A 24968-nucleotide genomic window follows, 5' to 3' on the forward strand; every position below is an offset into this window, starting at 1 on the left:
TGTATTCATTTTCTATTCCTGCCACAAGTGACCACAAGCTTAAATGGCTGAAAACAACACATGTGTTACCTGACGGTCCTGTAGCTCAGAAGTTTGACACGGTCCCACCAGGCTAACAGCAAGGTGTTGTTAAGGCTGCATAGCTTTCTGAAGGTTCCAGGGGAGAAAACTTGTTTGCCTTTTTGAGCTTCTGAAGGCTGCACATGTTCTTTGGCTTGCATCCTCCTTCCTTCAGCTTCAAAGCCAGCAAGCTAGCATTTCTCCGACTCTGCTTCCATTGCCCGTTCTCTGTCTCTGATCACAGGCAAGAAAGGTTCTCTGCTTATAAAGACTCATGTAATTAGATGGGGCCCACTTAGATAGTCCAGAGTAAGGTCTGTACCCTTAATCATCTCTGCGAAGTCCCTCTTGCAATGTAAAATATAGTCCCAGGTTCCAGAGATTAGGGCACGGACATCTTCAGGAGCATTATTCTGTTGACCACAGAAGATGCTATGACATTAGACTTCAAGTCCTTTCAATCCCCAGTTAACTCTTGTATTTCAACCTTAAATTCTTACAACACATGAACCTTTCTGGAGAATAATTCCATTTTACTTCTAGTAGTAGTACTCATTCCCATATGCATTAGAGAAAGTAAGTTAATATTTTGGGTGTAATGAATCTGGTCAGGTTCTCTACATTTGAATTTTAAGAAAAAAATGTGTTCCCCGTTGATGGTGTCCGAGTGATGATGACATTTAGCCTCTTTTGTGGCATTCAGTAGAGAAATAATAATTGTCACAGTGTCTTATCTTCCTGGGCTCATTAGCAGGCGGTTGATTACACTGAGAGGAGTGAAGTGAAGGGGAGGGGGTTTTGAGGGAGGAACCTGGATTTTCTCTTTGGGTCATGGAGAGGGTAATAGAGGTGGCACCGATTCAGAGAGAGACACTGGAGAAGTGAGTGTGGGGAAGAAGGCTGTGAGTTCAGTGTCAGAGACAAACTGAACATCTTCCAGTCCACATACCCCCTGGAAACAAATGATGTCATACTACCATTAACAATCAAATTGCATTAGCTCAATGTAGAACTATAAAATCTTACCCTCATACATCATCCCCTTTCTCTAGTATTTCTGGGAGTCTTCGGAAGGGTGTGCCTTAAAAATCCATGCCCACTGGTTTCTGCGGTTCTCCTGCTGTTTGCCATTGAATACTGGCAATGGTATTTACCTTGTCTGCTGACACTCAGCATTTCCAGCTGATGCTCTGCCCTCACTGTTTCTCTAGGGAAAAGCTGGCCTTATTAGAGAGCTGGCTTCTCATGCAACCCACGGCTATAAAACTCTCAAGTGTTAGAATGGTGCTGACATCCCTTAATTTTTTCCAGAAATGGAGAGAGTGTCCCTTATCCTCAGTTGGTGCTTCATTTTGTTATTAGGTCTTAAAGCATTGCTTATGTATTCTGGGTTGCACCAATTTTCTTATGAAAAGAGTTCTTTTTGTTTCTTCCCAAGGAGCTCAAAATCCAGTCTATAAAATTAGGTAGTGAACAAAATGCCATTGTGCTTCTTCCCTTGTTCTTGCCTTTTTATCCTTCTGTGGGCACCGGCACATACTGCCTCTGTGTTTAGCCAAAAAGGAATCCGTCTTGCAGATATCTCCAAGGAAGAAATGTCCACAGATTCATCAGTTGGACCACAATCTCAGATGCATTAAAACTCACTGTGTCTGAGTTTTGTTTGTGCTCAGGTAGAACCACCCGTAATATTAACATGTCAACTCCAAGATGTCTGGGGTGATCCATGTGTATATATCTGTCTTTCTGAGAGTTTTCCAAATACTGATGGGTGCTTCCAAGTTTAACAGTAGAAGAATTCCCAATGGTGAACAAGGAAAGTGACCAAAAAAAATGGGCTACAAACAGTTCCTTGGGGAATACCTTTGAAGGATTAGAAGGGGAAAGAGAAACCCACAATGGAGACTGAGAATAGCTGGTCACAAAAGCAAGAAGAGAACCAAGAAAGAGCATTGCAATAAAAGCAGAGAACATGAAGAAGCAGGAAGTAACTAACAATATAAAAGTGAAACAAAGGATTCCATTAAGGAGGTGACTGAATTTTTTTCATGTTTGTGGGGAGGGACAGCTAGGAGGTCACTAACAGCTTCAGTGAAAGCAGTTTTTTTGATGAAGTCATTCTGTGAAAGCCAGGTTGCGGTGGGATTAGGGAGTGCATGAAAAAAAGAGAAATGAATAGGAGATGCGGAAATTAGCCTTTCAAGAAGTTTGAATTGGAAAGGAAGAAGGAAAAAGAGAGGATGCCAGCTATGGTTTGCTCAGAAACCTCATCCTGTGGGACTACAGGAAAGGGAATACAAGCAGGTGAGAAAGTAAATGTTTGAGAGTGTGTGTTTGTGTGCGCCGCACGCACACGTACATGGGAGGGAGTGATGGAGTTCATGATAAATGGCCTCAATTTTATCATCAGAGAAGGAGGCATGATTATCTAAGAGTTAGAGGAGATTGAGGTTGGTGGGGGAGAAGACATAAGAGAGGAATGGGGACGATTTCAAATAATTTCTGAAGAGGAGATGACCATACACAAATGAAAGTTTAGACGAATGGAACTAAAGAGCCACATGAGATCAGAAGTAAAACAAATCAATCTGAGTAAGGGTGACAATGAGAATGGCGTGCAAATACCTCATTGGAGGTAAGGAAGGAGAAAAATAAGACTGTGTTTTCAGTGGATGTTTCACTTAAATGTTGAAAATCCCTCAGGTGACCCTAGGAGCTGGGGTGAAGGGAAGACGGGAAGCCCTTGATGTGTACGGAGCAACCAGGAGGTGGGAAAACGAAAGTGGAAAGTGTGTGGTGACATAGTAGAAAGCCATGTGCCCAACAGCAGGAGGACTTTGATGGAAGGAGAGAAAAACTTAAGTTTTCCAAGTTGCACGGGGCAGCTGGGAGAATGCTAGTTGGCGCCCTGGGGACCTGTAAGCCCCGCCATGTGAGCACAACCGAAGGACTAGGAAAGCAGGTCAAAGGTGATTTTTGCCCGGAGGAGGAAGCATAGTTGGCAAAGTGGAGAGCAGATGGAGGTGGCAGAGGGAGCTCTTCTGTGGATTTGGGTAGAGAACAGTGCACAGCAATGACAGGAATGTTTAAGTGTAACCAAACCCCAGTAATTATCCCAGCTTTGGCACAGGTTGTTTCTGTGAGGGGGATTGGCTGAGGGTCCTTGCAGGGCATCTGGTTTTGCTCTGATGGAGGCTGCCTGACCACCTGTGGAGTACAGTCAGGATCTCCTCTGGATGGGGCTTGCTCTGACGGCGGGAAGCAAGGCCCTGGGTCCCAGTCTCGGGGCCCATATGCCTGCATCCTTTATGTCTTGCTTTTTAACATGGAAATTTTTTGATGCTGGCTCAACTTCCTTCAGACAGCTCAGGATCTTTCTCTCCTTTCTGGCTTGAATTATTTCTATCCGTCTGTAAAGGAGTTATTCAACTGACTGTTAAATGAGCACAAAGAGGCATTATTTTTATATCCTTTCACTTTTACTAAATCAGAAACTGAACAAGAGTCAGGGCTTGCATGGAGACTTAGATACTAGGGTGTGGAAGGGGTCAGTGGCCAGGGAGCAGGACAGAAGTCAAAATGCATGCACTCCATCCAGGGGACAAAGGAATGTGGTGGGCTGGACACCGGGCAATGGTTAGTACCAAACCAGTAGGTCACAGTGACACAGTGATGAGGCAGGTGGGCATTCTTCCAGGCGGCCTGTCAGATATAACAGCCTCAAGCAGTGGGCAGAACAACTCGGTATGTTAGCCTCAAGGAAGGCTTGTTTTTGAGACAGTTTTTATAAAAATCAAAGTGAAACTTCACTTTCGTCCATCCGTGTCCTCAAGGAGAAGTTCCTGGTGAATGTCTCAAACTAGGGGATGGAGAGGATGAGTAAAGGGAGCCCTTGGCAGAAATTAAGCAGATTAATGCAGTTCATCTCTCTTTTCATACACAGTTCTGGTCAGTTCATGATCCTGTGCCATTTATGATATTTATGGATGTCATTTTGCCCTTCTTTGAATGTTAGGTTATTTTGGATGACAAGTCTATGTCTCAATAAATCATTTCTGAAGCAAGATGCTAAACTCTGAATTTTAGAATAATGGCCATTTTCCACATCTTAGATCTGAGCCAGGCTCTGGTCATGTTAGTTGACAAGCTAAGACATTTATCTTCATTAGCTCTGATCAACTTTTGAAATGGTGCTAGACACCCTGACATCGACACTTTTACCCTTTTTGGTTTAGGGAATAATCTGGACAAAAATCTTCATTTCCAACAAAATCAGACTTTCCTCTATCGATTCAGTTAATGACTCTTTCCAACTAGCTCTGGCTTTTACTTATGTATTCTCTCCCTTTGACTTGCCGACTTCTGTCTGTGTCTCTGTGGAGTGCAGGAGTTAAGGGCAGGCGCACTCGGTTTGCCACCAGCAGGATGTGAACACTGTCGTATGGAAGGGTAATTTATAGCTGGAGAGAGGGTTGGGCAGGAAAGGAAAGGGAGATGAGTAGAACCAGCAAATGAGCTGGTGGTGGAGGAGGAGGCCCCGCGGAGGATGGCTCAAGGAAAGTTAGTGGAACCGCTGGGTTGAGGGAGGACAGAAGGCTGACGGCCAAGACTGGTAAATATGAAGCCAGAGAAGCCAGTAACACACAGATAGCCCGCGTAAACCATGCCAGGAACGGGAGGGCTGAGGGGGAGCGAGGCAGGAGAAAAGAGAGAAAGCTGTCAAGTGATCAATCCCTAATTTTAATGGGGACTCGAATAGGAAGGGAGGGTGCAGCTTTTCTTCCCTGGCACCAGAGCTGTGTGGAGGCTCAGTCGCTCCCGCTCTGCCCTCATTTCTTCCTTTTCTTCTCTGTTCATTTCTTTTCTCCTTTCCTTTTCTTTCTTCTCTCTCTCCTCCCATCCGCTCTCTCTGCTCCTTTCCTCTGGCTGATTAATATCTCTCCATGTTGACGTCATCATAGCCCCAAACCATCAATGTGTCAATATAGAAAATGGTCATTATTTTTAACAAAGGAGAAAGGGAAAGGGAATGTGACCAATGTCCAGGGAGAACCAGGCGACAGTCCAAAAAACATTGTGTCTCTAGGAAAGCAGCTGAAGGAATATCCCTCTGATGACATCTGACATCACTTCATGGAATTTGGACGATTTCTTGGGGTTGAGAACTATTTTTCCAAGATATTATGTCAATAAGAAAGACTATTTAAAAATCCCCTTTCTCCCCAGCATTTTTAGTTCTAAAGCAAACCCTTTTTATTTCCTTTACTTTTCTTCCCCTTTTTTGGTTCTGTGCCAAGGGACACCGACACAGATCCCCTTTGGGATCTGCCTTTCTTGTGTACCCCTTGCCAGGGTGTCCTTCATGTGGAGGGGTAAAAAGATGACGTCAGCTGTGTGGCCGGCGGGCAGAGCAAGAGGAGAGCAAAGCTGCTCTAGCATGAGCTTCTGGGTTGAGAGATTTCAGTGTCTGCAGCTCGTCTACCAGAACAGCAAGAATAAAGCATGAGTCTGTAAAGGAAACTTTCAGCTAAGCTGTCTGCGCAGTTAAAGCGGTGATAGGAACATTCTTATCTTTGGCCACGATGGGAAGTATCCAGTGAATCCAAGGGGCAGCTGAGTTCGGTTTAGTTGTTCTTTCTTAAAATAGCTCTTCATTGAGGGTGATGAGGCTGTTTGCTCACGGTAAATTTTTAAGTTTCACTGATGCCAGGAAGATGAAGATCTTTGACTATATATGAGCTTAAGAAGAGATAAAATGCTTGTTTCTCTTTTTTATGGGCCATGGGGCATGTGTTTTTAATAGACCTTTAATTCTGCGAGTAAGTGCAAACATAACATTGCCTGGTGCTTTGGGGGCCCCCGATAGAGATGCTTGGTGAGTATCATAAGGTAGTCAGAATAGGGGTAGAGTTTCTATGGATTAAGTTCTGGAAAACAATTTTGCAATAGCATTATATCCTCTCCTACCTATAATGCATCATTTTTTTCCTCTTTTACTTTTTATTTTCTAGCTACTATTTACCTTTTTGTCTAAAAAGTAATGCCTGAAGCAAGAATTTACTAAACTAGAGAATCAATTGGTCTTATCGTAGTAATGATGATGCAGTGTGATGGAAAGAATCAGAGACTGAGAGCTGGAGGGCCTTCTACACCGTGGCCTGTGGGGTCGTTCTCAGGGTATAGAATTAGGAGTATTGTTGCATTTATCTTGAAGAAATAATCTGGGTGTAGAATGGAGAACTGAGTATGGTGTCAAATACTGAGTATTCATATATTACGGTACTAAAAAGGTAGAGTGTTACCTATCTCAGAGTAATATCTTGATTGTGTATTAGTGCCTTTTTTGAGAGTTCCATGATATCTGGTCCCTGGCCTCTGTGCTCCCCTAAAGCCATGCCGGTTGGGCACGTCAGAGTCTGATTAGGTCTGCTTCTGCTCTTCGCTCTGCGCTGATGCTTTGGGGTGACACGTCCTCCTCTCCCGTGCTCTCCAGGGCGTACATGAGTGTGAAGGAGCTGAAGGAGGCCCTGCAGCTCAACAGCACTCACTTCCTCAACGTCTACTTTGCCAGCTCAGTGCGGGAAGACCTTGCAGGTGCTGCCACTTGGCCTTGGGACAAGGAAGCCATCAGTCACCTGGGTAAGTACAGTGAAGACCAAATACAGTAGGGAAATGAGGAGGTTGGAAGGGAGTCTGTGAAAATGAGTTTGGGGGCAAAAAGGAGAGAAAGGCAAATTTACTTAATGAATTAGCTGCTTTGGGCTGAGAATGGCTTTTGGGAGAATCTCTCACATTGTTTCAAGATGTATTAGAGCAAACAGTGGCAAATACTCAAGAGTGTGCTCAACCAAATCTACAATCTAGATATAAATAAACTGCTGGCATGGAATATGTCTTGGGGATTCTCAAAGGGGAAACTAACAAGAAGGTGGCTAGACTGTCGAACCTGGTTTGTGATAATCATTATGCTGGAAGACTGATGGGCTTCTTGCATGGATTGGGATCCCGAGGACCTGAGGAGATCCTGTGCAATTCAAGGCAGGCGGGGCTTGCCTGCTTACCTCGGAAAAGCATGACGCTTTAATACTGAGTGGAACTCCTGCATACTTAAGAAAGACAATCCCTTTTACAATATCTTATTATAAAGGAAATCTTACGAGTCATTAAATCAGTTTACCGGGGTAAAGTAATTATTCAATATAATTTGTATATACTTTCAAAGTCTTGAGTAGGATTCTACCAAAATTTATTTTAAAACTGAATTACTGTAATTGAGAGGAATTTTTCATTTTGGAGAATGAATGCTTATAGAGACCAGAAACCGTTTTATGAATGATTTGAAAGAGATTATGCAAATTTAATCTTCTTAGTAATCAATTATACAGCAGGGAGAAATAAACTGAAGAAAGATCACATAATGCTGTATATGTCAAACCCATGTGTGATGGGGTCATTGTGAAGTGAAGTCAAGAATATTGAAATGATATTCAAGGAAAATATAAGCAAGTGTCCAAAGGACAGCTAGTCATGTGGGTTGGGGAAGGAAGATGAGCAGTAGTTTAGCAATAGATGAAAAATATTGTTGCTGTTTGAGAGGAAACCAGGACATAAAAATCTCTGTAGTGAATCAGGTTAACATCCAGAAGGGGTATGAATCTCAAGCAATGGAAGGGACAATAAAAAATTAAACATATGGTGGTCCAAACTGAATGCTCTGTTAAGATGCAGGGTTTCACTGGCTGTCTAGTATCTAATACAGCTTGAGGGCTCTGCAGTCCTTTTATCACTAATTTTGGCTTTTCAGTTCTCGGTAGATGAGAAGTCAGAAATTTGTGAGGTTAGTGATGCATTCCAGGTGAAAGCTAATGTGAGTCATCTTAGCCTTGGTGGGAGCAACAGGTAGGCTAGAAGGTTATATTCCAATAATCCATTTAGCAGTGAGTTTGAATGTCTTGAATTATCCTCATCAAAAGCAATGGTGGCTGGGGAGCACATGACACTGTAAGAAAGTACCTCCAAATTGGTTCACACCTGATTCACTGAGGGGAACCTTTTCAGTACATATGACAGCAAGGTTTACCCAGTAATGGTTTCTTTGAATCCTCGGTCTATTGTTGGGGACTGAATCTACTTGTTAAAAAAAAAACCAAAACCTTAAAAAAATGATCTACTTGGCCATTATGGAGACAAATCTTGACCTCTTGACAAGAATTGTGCTCGGAGCATACCACTGAATGTTTTCTAACTTATTGGAACTAGGACATTGACAAGATTCATTAAACTATAAAAAATGTTTAAGTACCAAAAAAAAAAAAAAAGCTATTTGAAGGCATCACATGTCAACCAAGACAACAGGGATTTAAGGGACCCAGTCCCAGTGAGAAGAAAAATGCATTGAAGTGAGTTATACATGTAATTCATTTCCCCCCGCCCCCGACCATTAGCGAAATGGACAAATTCTCAGTGACAGTCATAGAGGCAGAGAAGAGAGCCTGGAGCTTGTGTCAGTCTCACTACTGGGGAGGCAAAAGTCAGAGGTCAAGCCTTCAAGGCATCCAAGACTTGAGGGACCAAGCTTCCAGAGAGATATAGACATCACAAAAAATGAGCTTGTTAGTCTGCTCATAATTTTTAAGATATTTGCTAATTACTAAACTATGCGTTCTCAGGGTCAGTGGCCAAGAAAATAAGTATAAAATAACTATGAACAGATTAAAAAGCCAAACACTATGATTTCAGGAGTCTCTTAGTGGAAGAGACAAAAAAAATGGAGTTGTGGTCCTGTCAAAGAGGGGCTGAGACACCCTTTGTGTCAGGGAGAAACAGAAACGACCTGGCTTACACAAAGCCTACAGTTCAGCCCGAAATACTCCTAAATCCCTTTTTGGAGGAAGGTCGTCTGCCTGTATTTAGCTGCCTAATGAAAGAAAATTAAACACGTCCTGGAGGAAGACAGTATCATCAAGAGCCTCTGAGAGTTTTCACGCACAATGTGAAGAAATCGGTAAAAAATGACCAGCTATGCTATGAGACAGGACCAGATGATGGTGAACTAAACTAAACAAGGAAACTAATAACCAGCCAAAACAGACGCATAGATTATTGAGATATTGCAGTTACTGAATATTGGTTTGAAGATAATTATGATTATTATATTCAAAAATAGATTAAAAGATGAAGGGTGTCTTTAGAAAACTAGAATCCATATTAATGAATCAAATGGAAATTTTAGGACAAAAAGATACAGTAACTGAAATGAAGAAATTGATTGGTTTCTGAGCAGGAGAAAGAATTAAAGAGCTAGAAAATTATAGAAAACATACATTTTGAAGCTCAGAGAGAAAAAATTCATTACGGCAAAGTGCTGAAAACCAAAGGCAAAGAGAAAAATCTTAAAAGTGGCCAGAGAAAAAAGGCACATTACTTTAAAAAGAGCAACAGTAAGTCTGGCATATTGATTTTTCAGCAGAAACTGTGGAAGTCATAAGACAACAGATTGATACTGTTTTTAAAATGTTAAAAGAGAATAATTGCCAATTTATAATGCTATATTCAGCAAAAATCTTTTAAATTGAAGAAAAGTTAAAGATATTTTCAGACAAATAAAAGCCAATATAATTTAATACCAGCAGTAAAATAAATACTGAAGAAAGCTATCCTGTCAGAAAGAAAATGACTCCAGATGGAAACAGAAACATATGAAAAGAAATGACTCAAACTAGAAAGGATAAAAATATTAAAAGTAATAACAAGAATGTCTTTTTTGGTTTCAAATATATGTAGAATTAAAATATGACAATGGTGGCACAAAAGACAAGAATAAAGTAAATAAAGTTTAAAAGTTAAGGCTCCTTCTATATTGGTGTTTAGAAGAAGTACCAATTTATTAATTGTAGACAGCTTATACACACTTTGTATAAAAATTAACACAAAATAGATCATAGATTTAAGTATAAAACTAAACTATAGAACTTTTAAAAGAAAACAGAAGAGAAAATCTTCAGGGCAAGACTAAGTGAATAGCGCTTATCTATGACACCCAAAAGAATAGCCCTTAAAAATAAAAACTGATAAATTGGGCTTAATCAAAATTAAAATTTTTTTTTTCTGAGAATTCTATTAAGATGAACAAGGAAAAGGCAGACTTGGAGGAAGTCTTTGCAAACCATACATCTCACAAAGGATTTGTATCTAGAATATATGTAGAACTTTCAAAACTCAATAGTAAAACAAATATTCCAGTTAGAAAATGGGCAAGAACATAGACATTTTACCACAGAGGATATACAGATGGAAGATAAGCAAATGAAAAGATATTCAATACCATTGATTGCTAGGGAAAAGCAAATTAAAATCACAATGAGGCATCACTACACTTACTAAAAAAGAGCTAAAATTTAAAATGGTAACAATACTAAATGCTGGTGAAGATCAAGAGAAATGACATCTTGTACCTTGCTGATGTATTCTGAAGAATACTTTGGCAGCTTCTTTTAAAATTGAACATACACCTACCATATGACCCAGGAATTAGACTTTTGGGCATTTATCCCAGAGAAGTGAAAACATATGTCCACTCAAAAACTTGAATATTGATCTTTATAGAATCTTTGTTTTTAATAGTGTCAAACTGGAAATGACAAACGTATTCTTCAGTGCTAATGGCTTAAGCAAATGGTGGTACATCCCCACGATGGAATACTACCTAGCAATAAAAAAGGAACAAAATATTAATACGTGCAACAACTTAGATGGATCTCAAGGGTATTATGCTGAGTGAAAAACAAAACCTCACAAATTACATCCTTATGATTTATGTAGTATTCTAAAAAAAAAAAACTACAGAGATAGAGAACAAGCTAGTGGTCACCGAGCGTTAGGAATGAAGTGAGGGTTGGGGGAAGAGGCGTGTGAGTGTGGGGTGATATAAAGGATAGTAGGAGAGAAACCTTGTTGATTCAATGGTTCAGTATCTTGATTATGGTGGTAGTTGCACAAAGGTATACATATAAGTGATAAAATTGCGTAGAACCACACACATACACCCACACAGTCCCACGCACAAACGTCAGCACTCACAAGACTGCATGCAAAAACCAGTGAGCTCTAAATAAGGTCTGTGTCCTCTCTGCGTAAGCAGAACACTTCACATACAGCAGGTGCTTTTTGGATGCTCACTGAATGAAGGGGTGAATGAGTAAATGAATGAAAGTATTGAATTTAAGTGGTTCCAAGGAACATTTGAATTACGTCATGAGTCGCGGACTCCCAATGGATTGCAAAATAAATTAGGGATATTTATATTGTTTTCTTCAACCTTGTAGGCATTACTAGTTCCCCTACAACATATTTCTTAATGTGCTTTTTAAGAAGTAGAAGACTAGACTGAACAGCTAAAATGTCTGGCCCAATATGAAATTCCTCATGTTCTTATTTATTTTTTCTTGTTTAGTCATAACTGATGGAACAGTGGAGCCCATGTTGACTTAAATCAGGTGTAGGGAATACAGACAGCTGGCATAACACGATAGAGGAAGATATGTAGGATTTTCTAAATAAAATCTTTTCAAGACTCGAGATAAGATTATCTGTGTCAACTTTCAAGACCCTGTCTTTTGAGGGTCAGCTGAATGACCTGGCAGATAAGTACACTAGTCTGAAAGTTTGAAGATTGAATCCAATTTCTGACTGCAGATGGCTTAAGTCACTATGTGGAAAGACCAAGGGAATCTATGGTCCTGCTTTGCTGTCATCATCATTTCTGATCTTTAGCATGATTTGGTACTTTCAATGCTGTGGTAATGCAGGGCAGAATCTAAACAAATGAATGAGACCCCCTTGAGTTCAGTGGTTTGAATATCTTTAACCTTAGTATATAGCCCTTAAACTGAAAACATATCTTCAAAGCCAAAAAAATTAAATGAGTGGTAAACTAGTTCTTTTATAAGCCATTGGTATCATACACATAATCATTTATTTCATTCATTCAAAGAAAAGCTGTTGCATCTGTTTTGTGGCAATATCAGGGACAGAATAATCAACAGGAGTTCACTGTAAAGGTTTGCACAGCATAAATGGGAGACAGACATGCAAGTATGCGCTTAAAATACTCAGTGATGCTGCCACACATGAGGTCAAGTAGGAACATGATGAGAAAGTGCCTGGTTGTGCTGAAAGCATCAGGGCAGAAGGGAAGAGTTCTCAGAGGGGCTGAGGCTTGAGGGGAGAGGTGAAAGATAAGCAGGGGTCAGCTTGGCAGACAATGAGAGGGCATTCCAGAGGGAAAGAAATGGTACATGCCAACGTTTAGACTGTTAAAAACTTAGACTTGCTTACAAGTGTAATGTAGTTGGAATGGCTAGAGCAGAGCTCTGCAAACTTATTTTTACATTCTTGTACCTCCTAAAAGACTTTTGAAAAACTCTGTACCCCTTCATAGGTTTCAAAAGCCACATCTAAATATTTAACTGTAAGTTTAAGGATTATAATTTCTGGCATATTAATTTAAATTATTGACATTTAAAAATACATTTTAAATCTATTCTTGTAAATGTATCCTCAGTAGCATAATAATTTGATACTCACCATCATTCATTAAAAAAATTCATGACCGTGCACTTTTTTCAACGTTGAGAAATTATTTATTGCTCGTCTTTTCTCTTTGAATTTGTGTTTCCGTTTAATTTCTTCTACAGAACTTTATACTAATGTAACACACACACATACATTTTTTCAGTCTTTAGTCACCTATATCTCTGCTAAAAAGTATTTTGAGTAAAACAATGCTTTTGTGACAATTTTTAATTAAATTTTTTATTTTGCGATAATTGTATGTTCATATGTAGTTGTAAGAAATAGTACAAAGAGATTCCACATACAGTTTACCCATTTTCCTCCCGTGGTAACGTCTTGCAAAAGCTGTAGTACAATATCCCAAACAGGATATTACCATTGATACTGATCACAGATTATAACGTGTTAGAATTTTCTTCTCAATTGATATTAGCTTTTGAAATGATTACTTGTCCAAAATTGATCAAAACAATATTTTAAAATGTTGATTAATGACTAGTAAACAAAGTGGAAGATGCATATTTAATGAGATGAGAGTGACTTTTCTCCCCCAGATTAGTTAGTTCTTGTGTCAGTGGATGAAGAGTTATTATTGCTATAATGAGACAGGATTAAGCATTGGTTATATTACCTTTTTTTCTTTTACAGCTGTAAGTGCTGAGAAACTTTGTTCCCATAAATAAGTAGATGGGGGAAAAGCATCCCGTTTGACTGAGTGGATGGTGTTGCCCAGGTAGAAAATATGGAAAAGGGAGGAGCAAAAGGGGAGCCAACACAACTTGGATGTGTTGAATTTGGGGTCTCTACAAATTTGACCATGAAAGGGACCTCCACAGAAGCAGAGGGAGGAGCAGAACTTAGGAGTGTACCAGGCACCAAAGGAGAGAGGAGGCTGAGAGGGTCCCTTGTGGTCCACAAGCACAGCACCACTGCAGAGAGATGAACTGAGTGCGAGGACGTCGTGGGCAGGCTAGAGAGGGCCGTCTGTCACCCTCTGGCACAGAGGTTAGACACTCCACAGTGTCCCCCTAAGTGTTCTGGGGAACATCTGTGCTGCCCAGGAACATTCGAAGATCCTGATCAGACCACAAGCAACATGCCCCAAGCATGGGCCCGAGAACCACATGGGAGGGAACTTGAACCTGGCTCATAATGGGGATCTAGACATACAGGATCTTCAAAGGAGTCCAGATAATGTGATCCTTGCAGGGAAAAAAAAAAAAAAGTCTTTGAATGATAGAGTGGGCTATGGCTTCTGATAGAGAGGAACAAAAGTATCTTGAGCAAGTCACCTCTCTGGGCCTTAGTGCCCTCACACATAGGGAATAACAAGCATGAGGAAGCGTCCCTGGCACATAGTAGGGCTCCTATAAATATCAGCTTCATTAGTTGTGGTAGCAGCAACAGAATCCCAAATACCATATGTCTGTGGCTGCCGATTCTGCACTCAGCCTCCCACCTCATCTCCTACCTAGAGATTTTTAGTGCCCTAGAAAGATGTTGGTTCCTTTATAAAGAAAAGAAAGGATGTTTTTAGGTGTCCAATTGCTTGCAGTGGTAAAGCAGCTTATAACAAGTCAAGGGAGTTCCCTTGTCAGTCACAGAAGGAAAGAATGAGTGATCATTGGCAGTTTGAGGGAGATGGGTGGCTGCCTGGTCGGGGTCTGGGGGTGTCACGGGGCCCCATGGACTTGGGGAGAAGAGCTACCACGTGGGTGACGCAGGTGTGGTAGATATCCAGGGGCAAGCAGAGCGATGGCTGCGTGGTCGGGGGGGGGGGGGGATGCGGTAGCAATGAGCTCAGAGGTGAGACATCTCTTCCTCACCTAGGGCTTTTGTAGGGGGTCCCCCGGGACAAAGCTTGACTTCCTCCTAACCAGCCAGGGTGTGACGGTAATTGTGATGCATTTATGCACAATGTGGGTGAGACCTCAGGTGCTGAGAAACAGACATGATCTGACAAGTGGGAAATCTTTGATGATCTCAGCCCAGGCGTTTCTGCAGAGTGTGGGTGCAGGAACCAGAGTGGGAGAGGTGGCAGAGTCTGCGGGGCGTAAACCGTGGTGCGGCTCAGTGATGGACTGGAGCAGAGCAGATTTCTGCCCCTCCCCACTATGTCTTCTCCGCCCTAAGCCAAAGCAGAGGGATTCTGCCCCGAGATAAGGAAGTAAACAAGACGTGTCAACTGGGGCACACCATGTCCATATGAAGACTTACAGAATCATTAATGAGAAAGGCTACAGGACATGAACAAGATGAGGACTGTCCCTGGGAATTACCCACTGGCTGCTGCTGTAGGTTATTTAATTGTAGAAAGTGGCATTCAACAAATGGGTTATTTTAGGTGCCTTGAAGTTTCAGAAGTAGTGAGCACACCTGGACATTGAAATTTTAGAACAGAATTGCCCTAGGATATGAACTACATGCCCTGAAATTGGGGTGCCCCAAAGACAGGTTTATGCATTTATAAGTAGGTGGAGTAAATGATCAGCTTTATATGTGATGACTTGAGAGATTGCCTCTCTTAAAACATGTCCTCGTAGTCACTGAACCCTTGGTGCCCAGAGCAGTACTTGACACTGCATAGGTGCTCAATAAATGCTGAATTAATAAATGAATTAAAGGGAATATCTTTCCCATTCATACTCTGTAGTGACTAACATTCTAGCATAAAGGTGTGTGTGTGTGTGTGTGTGTGTGTGTGTGTGTGTGTGTGTGTGTGTGTGTGTGTGTGTGTGAAGCACCACCCTCATCCAGAAGCAAGAAAAGGATTACATCATAGGTGTCCAAGGCCTGGTAACATCTTCAGTTTTCATTAATCAAATTACTTCCCTCCCATGATATGGGAGTGGTCAGAAAGCCCGGAGTGCTTGACAGTTGTGGGTAAGAGTGGCTGAAAGGGTATAAAAGGAGACAAAAAATGACATTGACTTTGCAAAGTCTTTACCCTCTACACATTCTTCTCTTGGTTCAGTCTTGCCCAGAACAAGGACTTCTTTCTCATGAGACCACAGGCTGTAAAACTAAGAAGCCAATACAAGATTTGAAGATGAACGGTTCCTGGGCTGGTTCTGTTAAAAGTGTGCTGCATCTCTGATAAACGCTTGTGACTTTCATTTTTTTTACTCTTTTCTATTTCTTTCTCTCCCTTTGTCTATCAGCCCACCTCTGCCACTTTCTTCCCTTGCCCTGCCCCGAAGTGCTCCTTCCTCAGACCCCCACGTACACTTTGAGAGCTTTGTCCTTTCATCATGGAGAGTGTATTTTGGGAGTGTGTTTCAGCCAGGAACTGGAAGTATTTATGAAGGCACCTGCAGACCAGCTCTCAACCTCCTTGTTTTATGGGCATATAACATTCAGCCCTAAACGTTTTACAGAACTGTTTTAAAGTCATTTCTACTCCTGTCCTTTCCTTAAACTGCCTGAGTTTTTTGTTTTTTTTTTTTAATTAGATGTGACTTTGGGGATCATTCTCCTTGCCATGTGCCACTCCAGCGGTCTTGTGCCGAAGCTGGGAAAAGCCAGCTGAAACTTGGGAATAAGCATCACTTTGGGAGCTTGGCTGTCTGTTACTGAGATTTCATCTTCTAATCAGCGACTTCTCTCTCTTCTCTTTTCCGGCACCACCCCTTGGACCACACAGCAACCCTGTCTTACTGTTTTAGTTTGTGTCTTATAATCAAAGCTGAAAGGTCTTCTAGGAAGGCATTTGTTCTCTCCGCCAGTCCGTTAAACAACAGCTGTGCCACACATGGCCACCAGTTGCTAAATCCAGGGAGCCCCATTCACATTGTGTTCTATGCACAAGTTAGTGTTATTGGCACGTATTGAGTTCAAGTTCCAGTACGCATATTCAGGGATGCAAGAAATGTAACTTTTGTTTATTCTTCTCTAATTGAACTTAATTTCTATTTTGAGCCCCTATGTTGCTGGGTAGTAGAAATTTATTCTTAAACAATTGAGTTTCTTTTGCCTGGGGCTGTATCTAACTGTACAGATGGTTTCTAAATGCTAAGACAGTAGGGGGGAGGATGCATTTGGTCTTTAGTCATCAGGTGTTGCTGGTCACCTGAGATAACCCTTGTTCCCTTCACAGAGTCTTCCACCTTCAGGGATTCTCTGGAAGGTTGTCACCCTTTCCTCTTAGCCTGAATGGTCAGCCCTTTTCTTCAGAACTAGGCACCTTAGAAATCCATCACTGGAATGAGGCATGTTGCCCCCTTCCCAGTTGTCAGATCACATGCACCTAGTTTGAATCTTTATCCCTTTACTGGGGGTCTCAAATAATGGAGTAGAGTCCATTCTATCTGGATCCACCACCAACTGTATATTCCCATTGTTTCCTTTTTGGCTCTTTTATCTTCCTCCAGCTTAGGAGAATCTTTTCTAGGCTAAGATGTGGTGGTGGTATTGGTAACATGAGGCAAGGATTCCTGTTCTCCATTTATCCATCACTCTGGCTAAACCGTGGAGTCCTCTCAGGACCCCAGTGGCATGGGCTTTGGAAACCTCACAGCCAGAAAAGGACTTCTTTCCTTGCTTTTCATTCTGTCATATACCTCCTAGTAAGGTAATAAATAAACACAGGAAAGTCTGGCTATAGAGTAAGCAAGGAAACACTTGGGTGAAATGTTAGTATTTCCAAAATGTCGCCCCTCAGTCCACACTAATGCTCCAGCATTTCCCCTGAGTAAGTGCTCCCGGTCTGGTCATCAGCCCCTAGGAAGTCTTGTAGGACAGGTGTTGGGGAGTGAATGAGAGTAGAGAGAGTCTGATAGGGTCTCAGAGTGAAGACTGAGGGGCCAAGGTATGGCTGGAAAACCTATAGTGGCATATCTTTCTACTTTCTGTTTCAATGTGGCAGGTGAGAGCAGAGAACACAAAGGAAGGGATTCCACTGTAGAAGAGGAAATCCCATCCCTCCCATTCTACTGCCATAGTTTATCCCTCAACTATGTTTCAGTGTTGTCCTCCCAGATGATGAAGAAACAAACATGGACAGTGGTTTTGAATATAGGAAATGATCATTATATTCTCTATAACTAGAGAAGTGGGAAGGAAGAGATTACTGACACGATAGAAAAAGCTGTCTTGTATAAATCTGACCTTACAGCAAGATCTATGAAGAATTAAGCTTATAGTCCAAATCCATTACGATTTCCTCTCTTCCAACAATCACTAATTTGAGGCTACTGCAAATAATTTTTGAATGCCAATGTGTTGTCTAGGAAGAGAATGGACACTGGTCTGTTTGCAACTCTGTCCAATTCATTTCCATCTTCTGGGTACCTGTGGGTCTCAAGAGAAGAATAACATGGAAACAAAGCATGAGCAGCTTGGGAGCAAATCAGAGCTCCTCACGTGAGGGTGTTTGTCTACCTTGGCCGGTGATGTCTGGTTTCACTCTTGGAGGTCTGCCCTGTTTGTGGTCAGACTCTGGCTTCCATCCTCTTGTTGAATGAAGATGGTTAGGTGGGAGCCAGTGAGTGGTGTGGACAAATGAGCGTGGGTGGCCAGGCTGCATTATGTAATGATAGTAATATTGACAAATGATCTGATGCACATGTTGAGTTACTTTGTCCTAGGAAATAAGCAAAATGCTTATTTATCTACTACTTTGATCTTCATAACAACCCTATGAGGTAGGAACTCTTCTTATTACCATTGAACAGATCAGGAAATAGTCTTGAGCACTTTAAAGGAATGTCTCCCCTAATAAGGATCAATACCTTTCCAGTGAGTGTGCGCAGCCAAAGAAGGGGCCCCGCTCCCTCCAGAGGCCGCCTGGTGTGAGAGAGGCTCCTGTGCAGTGGTGTGAGGACCCACCTGTGACCACTCGCAGGCTGACCCACGCTGCTGGTAATGGAAATGGAGGCGAGCGTGGGGCGGAGGTGTCCACTTCAGAAGATGACGATGGTTTGTTTGAATATTCATGTGAAATGGTCCTGGAAAGCAGCATTTTGTATTATCTTTTCCTTATTTCTATTGAGTTTCTCCTGGAAAAGCATTGCTCATTTCCCTGAAAGGGTGGGACTCAGTAGCTCCTCAGCCTCTTGCTGGTCAGACTCAAATGGCAGAGAGGGCGGAAAGGAGCTTCCACTCTGGGGACTCAGTTTTTCACTTACTGTGTGTCACGTCTTGTTCCTTCTTAATGGAAAAACGTTCTCACCTTCCTCTTTTTAGATTTTGGGCAACATTTCTCTTCTGGAGGAAAGATTTTGAATCTTTATGCCTCACTCAGGCTTTGGCATGAGTACCTGTGTGTGTGTGTGTGTGTGTGTGTGTGTGATTTTTTATCAAAATGTGAAAGGACTTTTATAAACTAAACCATGAAATAAATGAATGTCTTTCTTACCCATATGGGTGTATCAGGGTGTATGTCTCTGATTGATTAAAACTCGCTCCCCTAACGATTTAGCCAGTTTGATTTGGTTGGAATAGAGGGAGTGAGAGCAGCGTGGGACCCCTGTGCACAGGAAAGAGGAGGGAGGGTGGGAAGGGTGTAAGGATGAACAGGCAGGGCATCTGGATCCCTTGACCGTCAGTAGCGGATCCGGGAGTAGGATGTCTGTGTCTGCTCGTTCCTAGACTTTTGCCTTCCCCTCAGGCTGCTGAGAAGTGGGAGTCTAGGAACACAACTCACCGAGCCCAGGTGGTGACAGTCCATGACACAGGTTCCTTCACGCGCCATTTATGATGGTCTCACACAGCCCTGCGTGCTAACTCTTAGAGGCGCAGGGTAAGAAGAGGAAGGAGTCTGAGCCATAAACCTGAGGAGCCCTTCCCTTCCAGATGAAGAGATCCAGTGGAAGGTTAGAGAGCAGGGCCATTGCCACACAGCTAGTTAGGATCAGGACCGTATTTCAAATTCCTTAAGTTCTAGTCCATAGCGTTGAGGTCAAGCGGAAAGAATTATTATGAGAGGTCCAGGGTCTTGGATTTTTTCCTTAACATATGTCACTGTCCACAGCACTTACCCCTAAATTAGAATATGCACTGTTCTCTACAATGCACGTAGAGTAACTAAACTCATTACCACGTGTTCCATACAGATGATTTGGGGCCAGAAGTATCATCTCTCGGGAATCAAAAATATAATTGTCAGTGAGTATGTTCAAAGGCTTATGCTTTTCATTAAAATGTAAGTGCTGTCTGGTTAAATCTACATTCGCCTGTTTGGGGAGTGAGTGTTAAGGGTGCTGAGAAGGAGAACCCTGGCCAACTGTCCTGGGTGTGGAGGAGATTTGCTGGGAATGTTGAGGATTTGCATTTCTACATTTCTTCCTCCACTTATAAATAACCAGGCTTATTGAAAGGAGACTGTGAATCTGTGAATCTTTGTAGATTTTGAAAAAAAAAAAACTCATTTGGCATTGAAGCAGAGACTTTTAGAGGTTGGTGAGATGCCCACTCGTGTCATGACCACCCATATATCCACTTTGAGTGGCCCCGGGGCCACACTGCCACCCCACACGGTCTTTCAGACGTGCTCCTCCTTCCAGGAGCCTTATTTCTGTTCGGCTCTAATTCATTTCTCTACTGCTGGTGGAGATTCCAAGACGACTTGGCCTGGGCTGACCGTAGAATGAGGAGCTGTTTGATATTTACTCAGAAGCAGGAAGTATGGATAGGAAATAACTATTGACTGGGAAATGTTTTGGTCTTTGGTAGTGTTTCCTGAATTGTGCTTCAAGTAATGCAGCATTCCAGATGTCAAAAACTATTCTACCCCAAATAGGTTCTGTGCTTAAATGTTTGGAGAACAAAGGGTTAAACAAAATTGCTGCAGGACTTTTCAGGGCCTTGAGCTTAAGGGTTCTCAGGTACAATGTGAATCTTCTGGAGGAGGCTATATGGCATGCTACAGTTTTCTCAAGCATATTTAACCACTGATACTACTTGGTTTTTTTTGTTGTTGTTGTTTGTTTTGTTTTGTTTTTGTTTTTTGCAAAGTATCAGCTGGGACCAGAGTTTATAAACACAAGTTGGGAAAAACCACTCAGCATACTTAAAATTTATAGGCACATTGTAGCCTTTCAAAGTTGGATTTCTGGCAAATTGGTGTAGGCAATTTAGAGAGAACAGAAAAGTGTTCCCTTAGAGTCTTCATCGATGTGAAGGTCGGTATTGCTGTTGGAGAACTGAGACCATAATGGTGAACTTTGATGATGATGATTACTGCAACTGGACATGTAAGCCCAAAAGGGTAGGCATCTCAAAAAGTGGAAATACTGCATCTCACCATGTTTATTCAAATACTGGGCAACCTAGATGTGATTGAAATAGATCTGGTTTCAAATTACTTTCTAGTTTTATGTTGACATAATAATGATGCACAGATGAGTGAAATATACAGAAAATGTTTTTATAAAAGGTAAAACAAAGATAAAGTCGGAGAATAAGAGTTTTTTTTTTCTGGAAGTCATAGAAGTGATAAACAAGGAAGATGAGGTCTAGCTTTGTTTTAGATGGGAAAGTGGACAGTGTATCTCAGAACAAGTCTGAGCATGGCTTGGTTAATGTCTGAGTAGACTGGGAGAAACCAGAACTTGGATTTAGAAAATGCCCTTTGCAGTAAGGTATTCATTAAAAAGGCAGACTGAGCTGCTCATTACAGAGACCAGTGGACGGGGCACCAGATACCCTGGTGATTGTGTCCTGCCCTTGAAACCAAGTACGTACTTGTCTATAGGGCACTGTATAGAGATGAGGGGTGAGACCTAGTCCCTGCAGTATGATGCAGTAAAAGAAAGGTGGGGCTATTCTTCTGGAGCACTGACATAGGAAGAGCTTCGGTAGCAGAATGAAGCAAAAATTGGGAACTGGAATCAGATGTGGGACACAAGGGCGGGGTCAGCCTGGAAACACAGCTAGGGTGACTCTGGACCCCAGAGGATTGGTTCAGAGCTCTTGGCATTCCCTGTTCCAGGTCCTAGACATGAGGGTGGGACTGAACCTGACAAGTTTTATGAGTGAAGAAAGAAAGCTTTCCAGGGATAGAGGAGAGAGGCAGGGATTGGGGAACTAGACAGAAGTGGGGACCATCAGAGATCCTTAGTCTTTTCCTTTGTGATAGCATATAGTGATACCACTAGGTTTTTCACTGAAGCCCAGATATAGTGCAGGGAACTCTGAAACACCTCCCTTGGTATTCTCAGGGTGATTTGGGAGGAGGGAGGGTGGCACATAGTCCTGTAGTGCCTGTGACTTTGGGAATTCCATGGTAGTTCAGTTGGACTTTTGTCTCAATGGTTGTTAGCTCCTTGAGAGTAGGGGTCATAAAATCAGAAGCAGCACATGCAGCTGTCTTTTACTAAACTCCCATAATGTGCCAAATGCTTAAAAAAGGAAGTAAGTGTTATCATCGCTTTATAGACAACAAAACTGAGCTTCTGGACGGTCAGATAGCTGTTCAAGTTCTGAGAACCCCATGTGCTTTCACTTAGACCAATGGCACTCAACATGAGAAGTTTTAAAAAATACTGAGGCGTGTACCCAATCCTCAAGTACCTGGATTCCCTTCACTGGGGTTGGCATTCGGACATCTGTATTTTTCAACACCACTAGGTGATTTTTAATGTGCATCCAGGGCTGAGAATCCTGGCCCTCCGTTGTGTCGTCTTGTCTGTGCTGTTGTCTCCGGCACCTAGATCTACGTTCACCCGCGACAAAAGTTAAAGACATGTTTATTGGTTAGTTCAAAAGGTGTTTGTGGCCAGAGGGAAGAGCAGGGACTGAACGCCACTGGAAGTGATATAGTGCCCCCTTAGAGGCTGGAATTGAACACTTAATGTTTATCAGAACACAAGGGGTGGCTGTTCCTTACATGCTTAGAGATGCTTTGCAAACCTTCCATTGCAGGTGGTGTTGTCCTCAACCCAGCCTATTATGGCATGCCTGGCCACACCAACATCATGATCCACGAGGTGGGGCATGTCCTGGGACTCTACCATGTCTTCAAAGGGGTCAGTGAAAGAGAATCCTGCGATGACCCCTGCAGGGAGACAGTGCCGTCCATGGATACAGGAGACCTCTGTGCCGACACTGCCCCCACTCCCAAGAGTAAGCTGTGCCAGGATCCAGAGCCCACCAATGACACCTGTGGCTTCACCCACTTCCCAGGGGCTCCATTCAGCAACTACATGAGTTATACAGGTATCACTACAGTCTTGATGTGTTTGGTTTTTTTTATTAAGATGACAGGGGAGCCCTTTGGGGCTGGGAGGGTGGAGGTATGGGGATCAGAGAGGATTATCACGCAGTCAGTCATGCCAGAGAGTTGAAATGTAATTATTAAGACATACCCTCTTTTTTCAAGCCTTTGAAGAACTTATAGAAATATTAAGATATTAGGGGTCTCTTTGACTAGATTCTCCTCCACTAAAAATTAAAAGAAAAACACACTTCCATCTTGGAGAGTTAAAAGGAGGGACAAAGCCAAAAGCTCTCTTGAGATCCCTTTGACCTCTAGAACTTGGTTATTTTGGTTCTTTCCCACATTCTTGGGAATTTACTCTAAGGAGAGTCCAAAAGTGGTGGAGAAAGAGGTTTCTGGGTCAAGGTGGCTGTTTGTACTATTTTTGAAGTTAGTCAAGAAGATGACCCTGGTTAATTTTAAACTGAGTTCCTTTTACTTTCATGTCATTTTTTAAAGTATCAGATTCTCTTCTTCCAGTATCAGCCAAGGGTTGATTCTTAACTTGCCTACAAAAAAAAAAAAAAAGTGGTGCCATTTTATTTAAAAAAAAAAAATGGTGCTTTCCTGGCCCTGGGAACAACTACATCGTCTGGTTTCTTTGTCGTGGATTTGCTTCTTCTTTGTCCTCTCACGCCTTCCCTGTTTCTATCAAAAAGTAATCATAGTCATTGTCTCCTGATAATAGACTTCAATTTATTCCTAAAATTAAGGACTTCTTCGATCTGATGACTTCTTTCCGTGGTAAAAGAAGGAGGTAATTTTTCTATAAAGTCCAGGGGCTTGTTTGGTGATAAATTCTGGAACTAGCCAACAAAGACAAAAAAGCGATAAACAACAAGACCCTCGCCGGTCCTTTGAAGGGAGGAAAGAGCGGGGAGCTGTCCTGTCGGCGACCCACCAGAGGTTTCCCATCTAAGGCTCAGGTTGGTGCAAGATTCCGGTGCCTCAGATTCATCAGGACCGGCGTGCCTGTGTCCCCCAGGAAGCACGCAGCGGGCCGTCGCCAGAGCAGGGGACTAGGCAGGGGGCCGCAGAGGGGACGTCTAAGAAGCAGAGGGAGTGCTTTGTGCACTTTTATGGGAAAAGGCCTCAAAACTAAGATACCTCCTGTTCTAACCCTGTGGATAGTGTGCCTGACAGGGAGTTTTGCCAGCCCCAAAGGGAAGTTGGGGACCTCCATCCCCAGTCCTGCTGCCTCCTTGACTTTTTGGCTCTCTCATCTCATGAGCATTTCTGCTGAATGCTCACTAACGGTGGCCAAAGTCACAGAGCATGAAGCAGGTGCCTGCAGTTCCGCAAGTGTTTGTGAATCGAAAGGCCGTGTGCTGAAACACTGCCATCTTGTGGTTTCCTGAATAAGCAGTGTCAGCTCAGAGCAACCCGGCACCCCAGGGCGCAAGCCTCACTCGGGTCCAACATCGAGGTAAACATCAAACCCAAGTTGCTTTGGAGATAAGCAAGTGTTCTCTGCCTCCTCTTTCCCGCTTCCAGCCTAGATGCTTTCTGGACCTGGGTACCTTTATTCATTTGACAAGTGTTTATGGAGCCGTTAAGTAAGAGCGAGATGTTGTGTTAGGTGCTGGTGACTTAGGCACGAACAAAGCAAAATCTGTCCCTGCCTTGGTGAGTGGACTTTACCGGTTAAAACCTCCATCTCTCCTGTTCCCTTTTTTTGTCTCCGCAGATGATGACTGCACTGACAGCTTCACCCCCAACCAGGTGGCCCGAATGCACTGCTACTTGGACCTCGTGTATCAGCAGTGGAGTCAAAGCCGGAAGCCCACCCCCATCCCCCTCCCGCCCATGGTCATCGGGCAGACCCCCAAGTCCCTCACTATCCACTGGCTACCCCCGATTAGCGGAGTTGTATATGACAGGTGAGAGGGGCGCTGGCCCTGGGTGAGTGGGGGTCTTCCCCAGTGGCATTTCTTATCAACAAGGGGAAGGATGTGAAGTCAGGGCAACGCCAGTCTGGAGCTGCGCACTTGAGCACCGCTGCTCAGGACTGCGCCCGCCAGACCGCTCAGCACTCATCCCCTTGGCAGAGCTCCCAGGGCTCCTGTGTCGGCCGGTGGTGCATCGTGTGTGCCCGCTCCTTGGCGAGGGCCATGTCGGGTGTCTCCTTCTGTCACGTCTG

The 24968-nt window shown here is 42.8% G+C and overlaps 1 protein-coding gene across 1 annotated transcript in view; it reads left to right on the forward strand.

Annotated features, from left to right (window-relative positions):
* PAPPA2 (pappalysin 2) overlaps positions 1–24968 on the forward strand; it is a 244170-nt gene that overhangs the window by 84666 nt on the left and 134536 nt on the right. The window contains exons 3-5 of the mRNA XM_010992885.3: positions 6554–6699; positions 22495–22788; positions 24516–24708. Of these exons, the coding sequence (XP_010991187.2) occupies positions 6554–6699; positions 22495–22788; positions 24516–24708 (633 nt within the window). The remainder of the gene's footprint in view (positions 1–6553; positions 6700–22494; positions 22789–24515; positions 24709–24968) is intronic.

Source organism: Camelus dromedarius, chromosome 23, assembly GCF_036321535.1.
Source record: "Camelus dromedarius isolate mCamDro1 chromosome 23, mCamDro1.pat, whole genome shotgun sequence".
NCBI lineage: Eukaryota > Metazoa > Chordata > Mammalia > Artiodactyla > Camelidae > Camelus > Camelus dromedarius.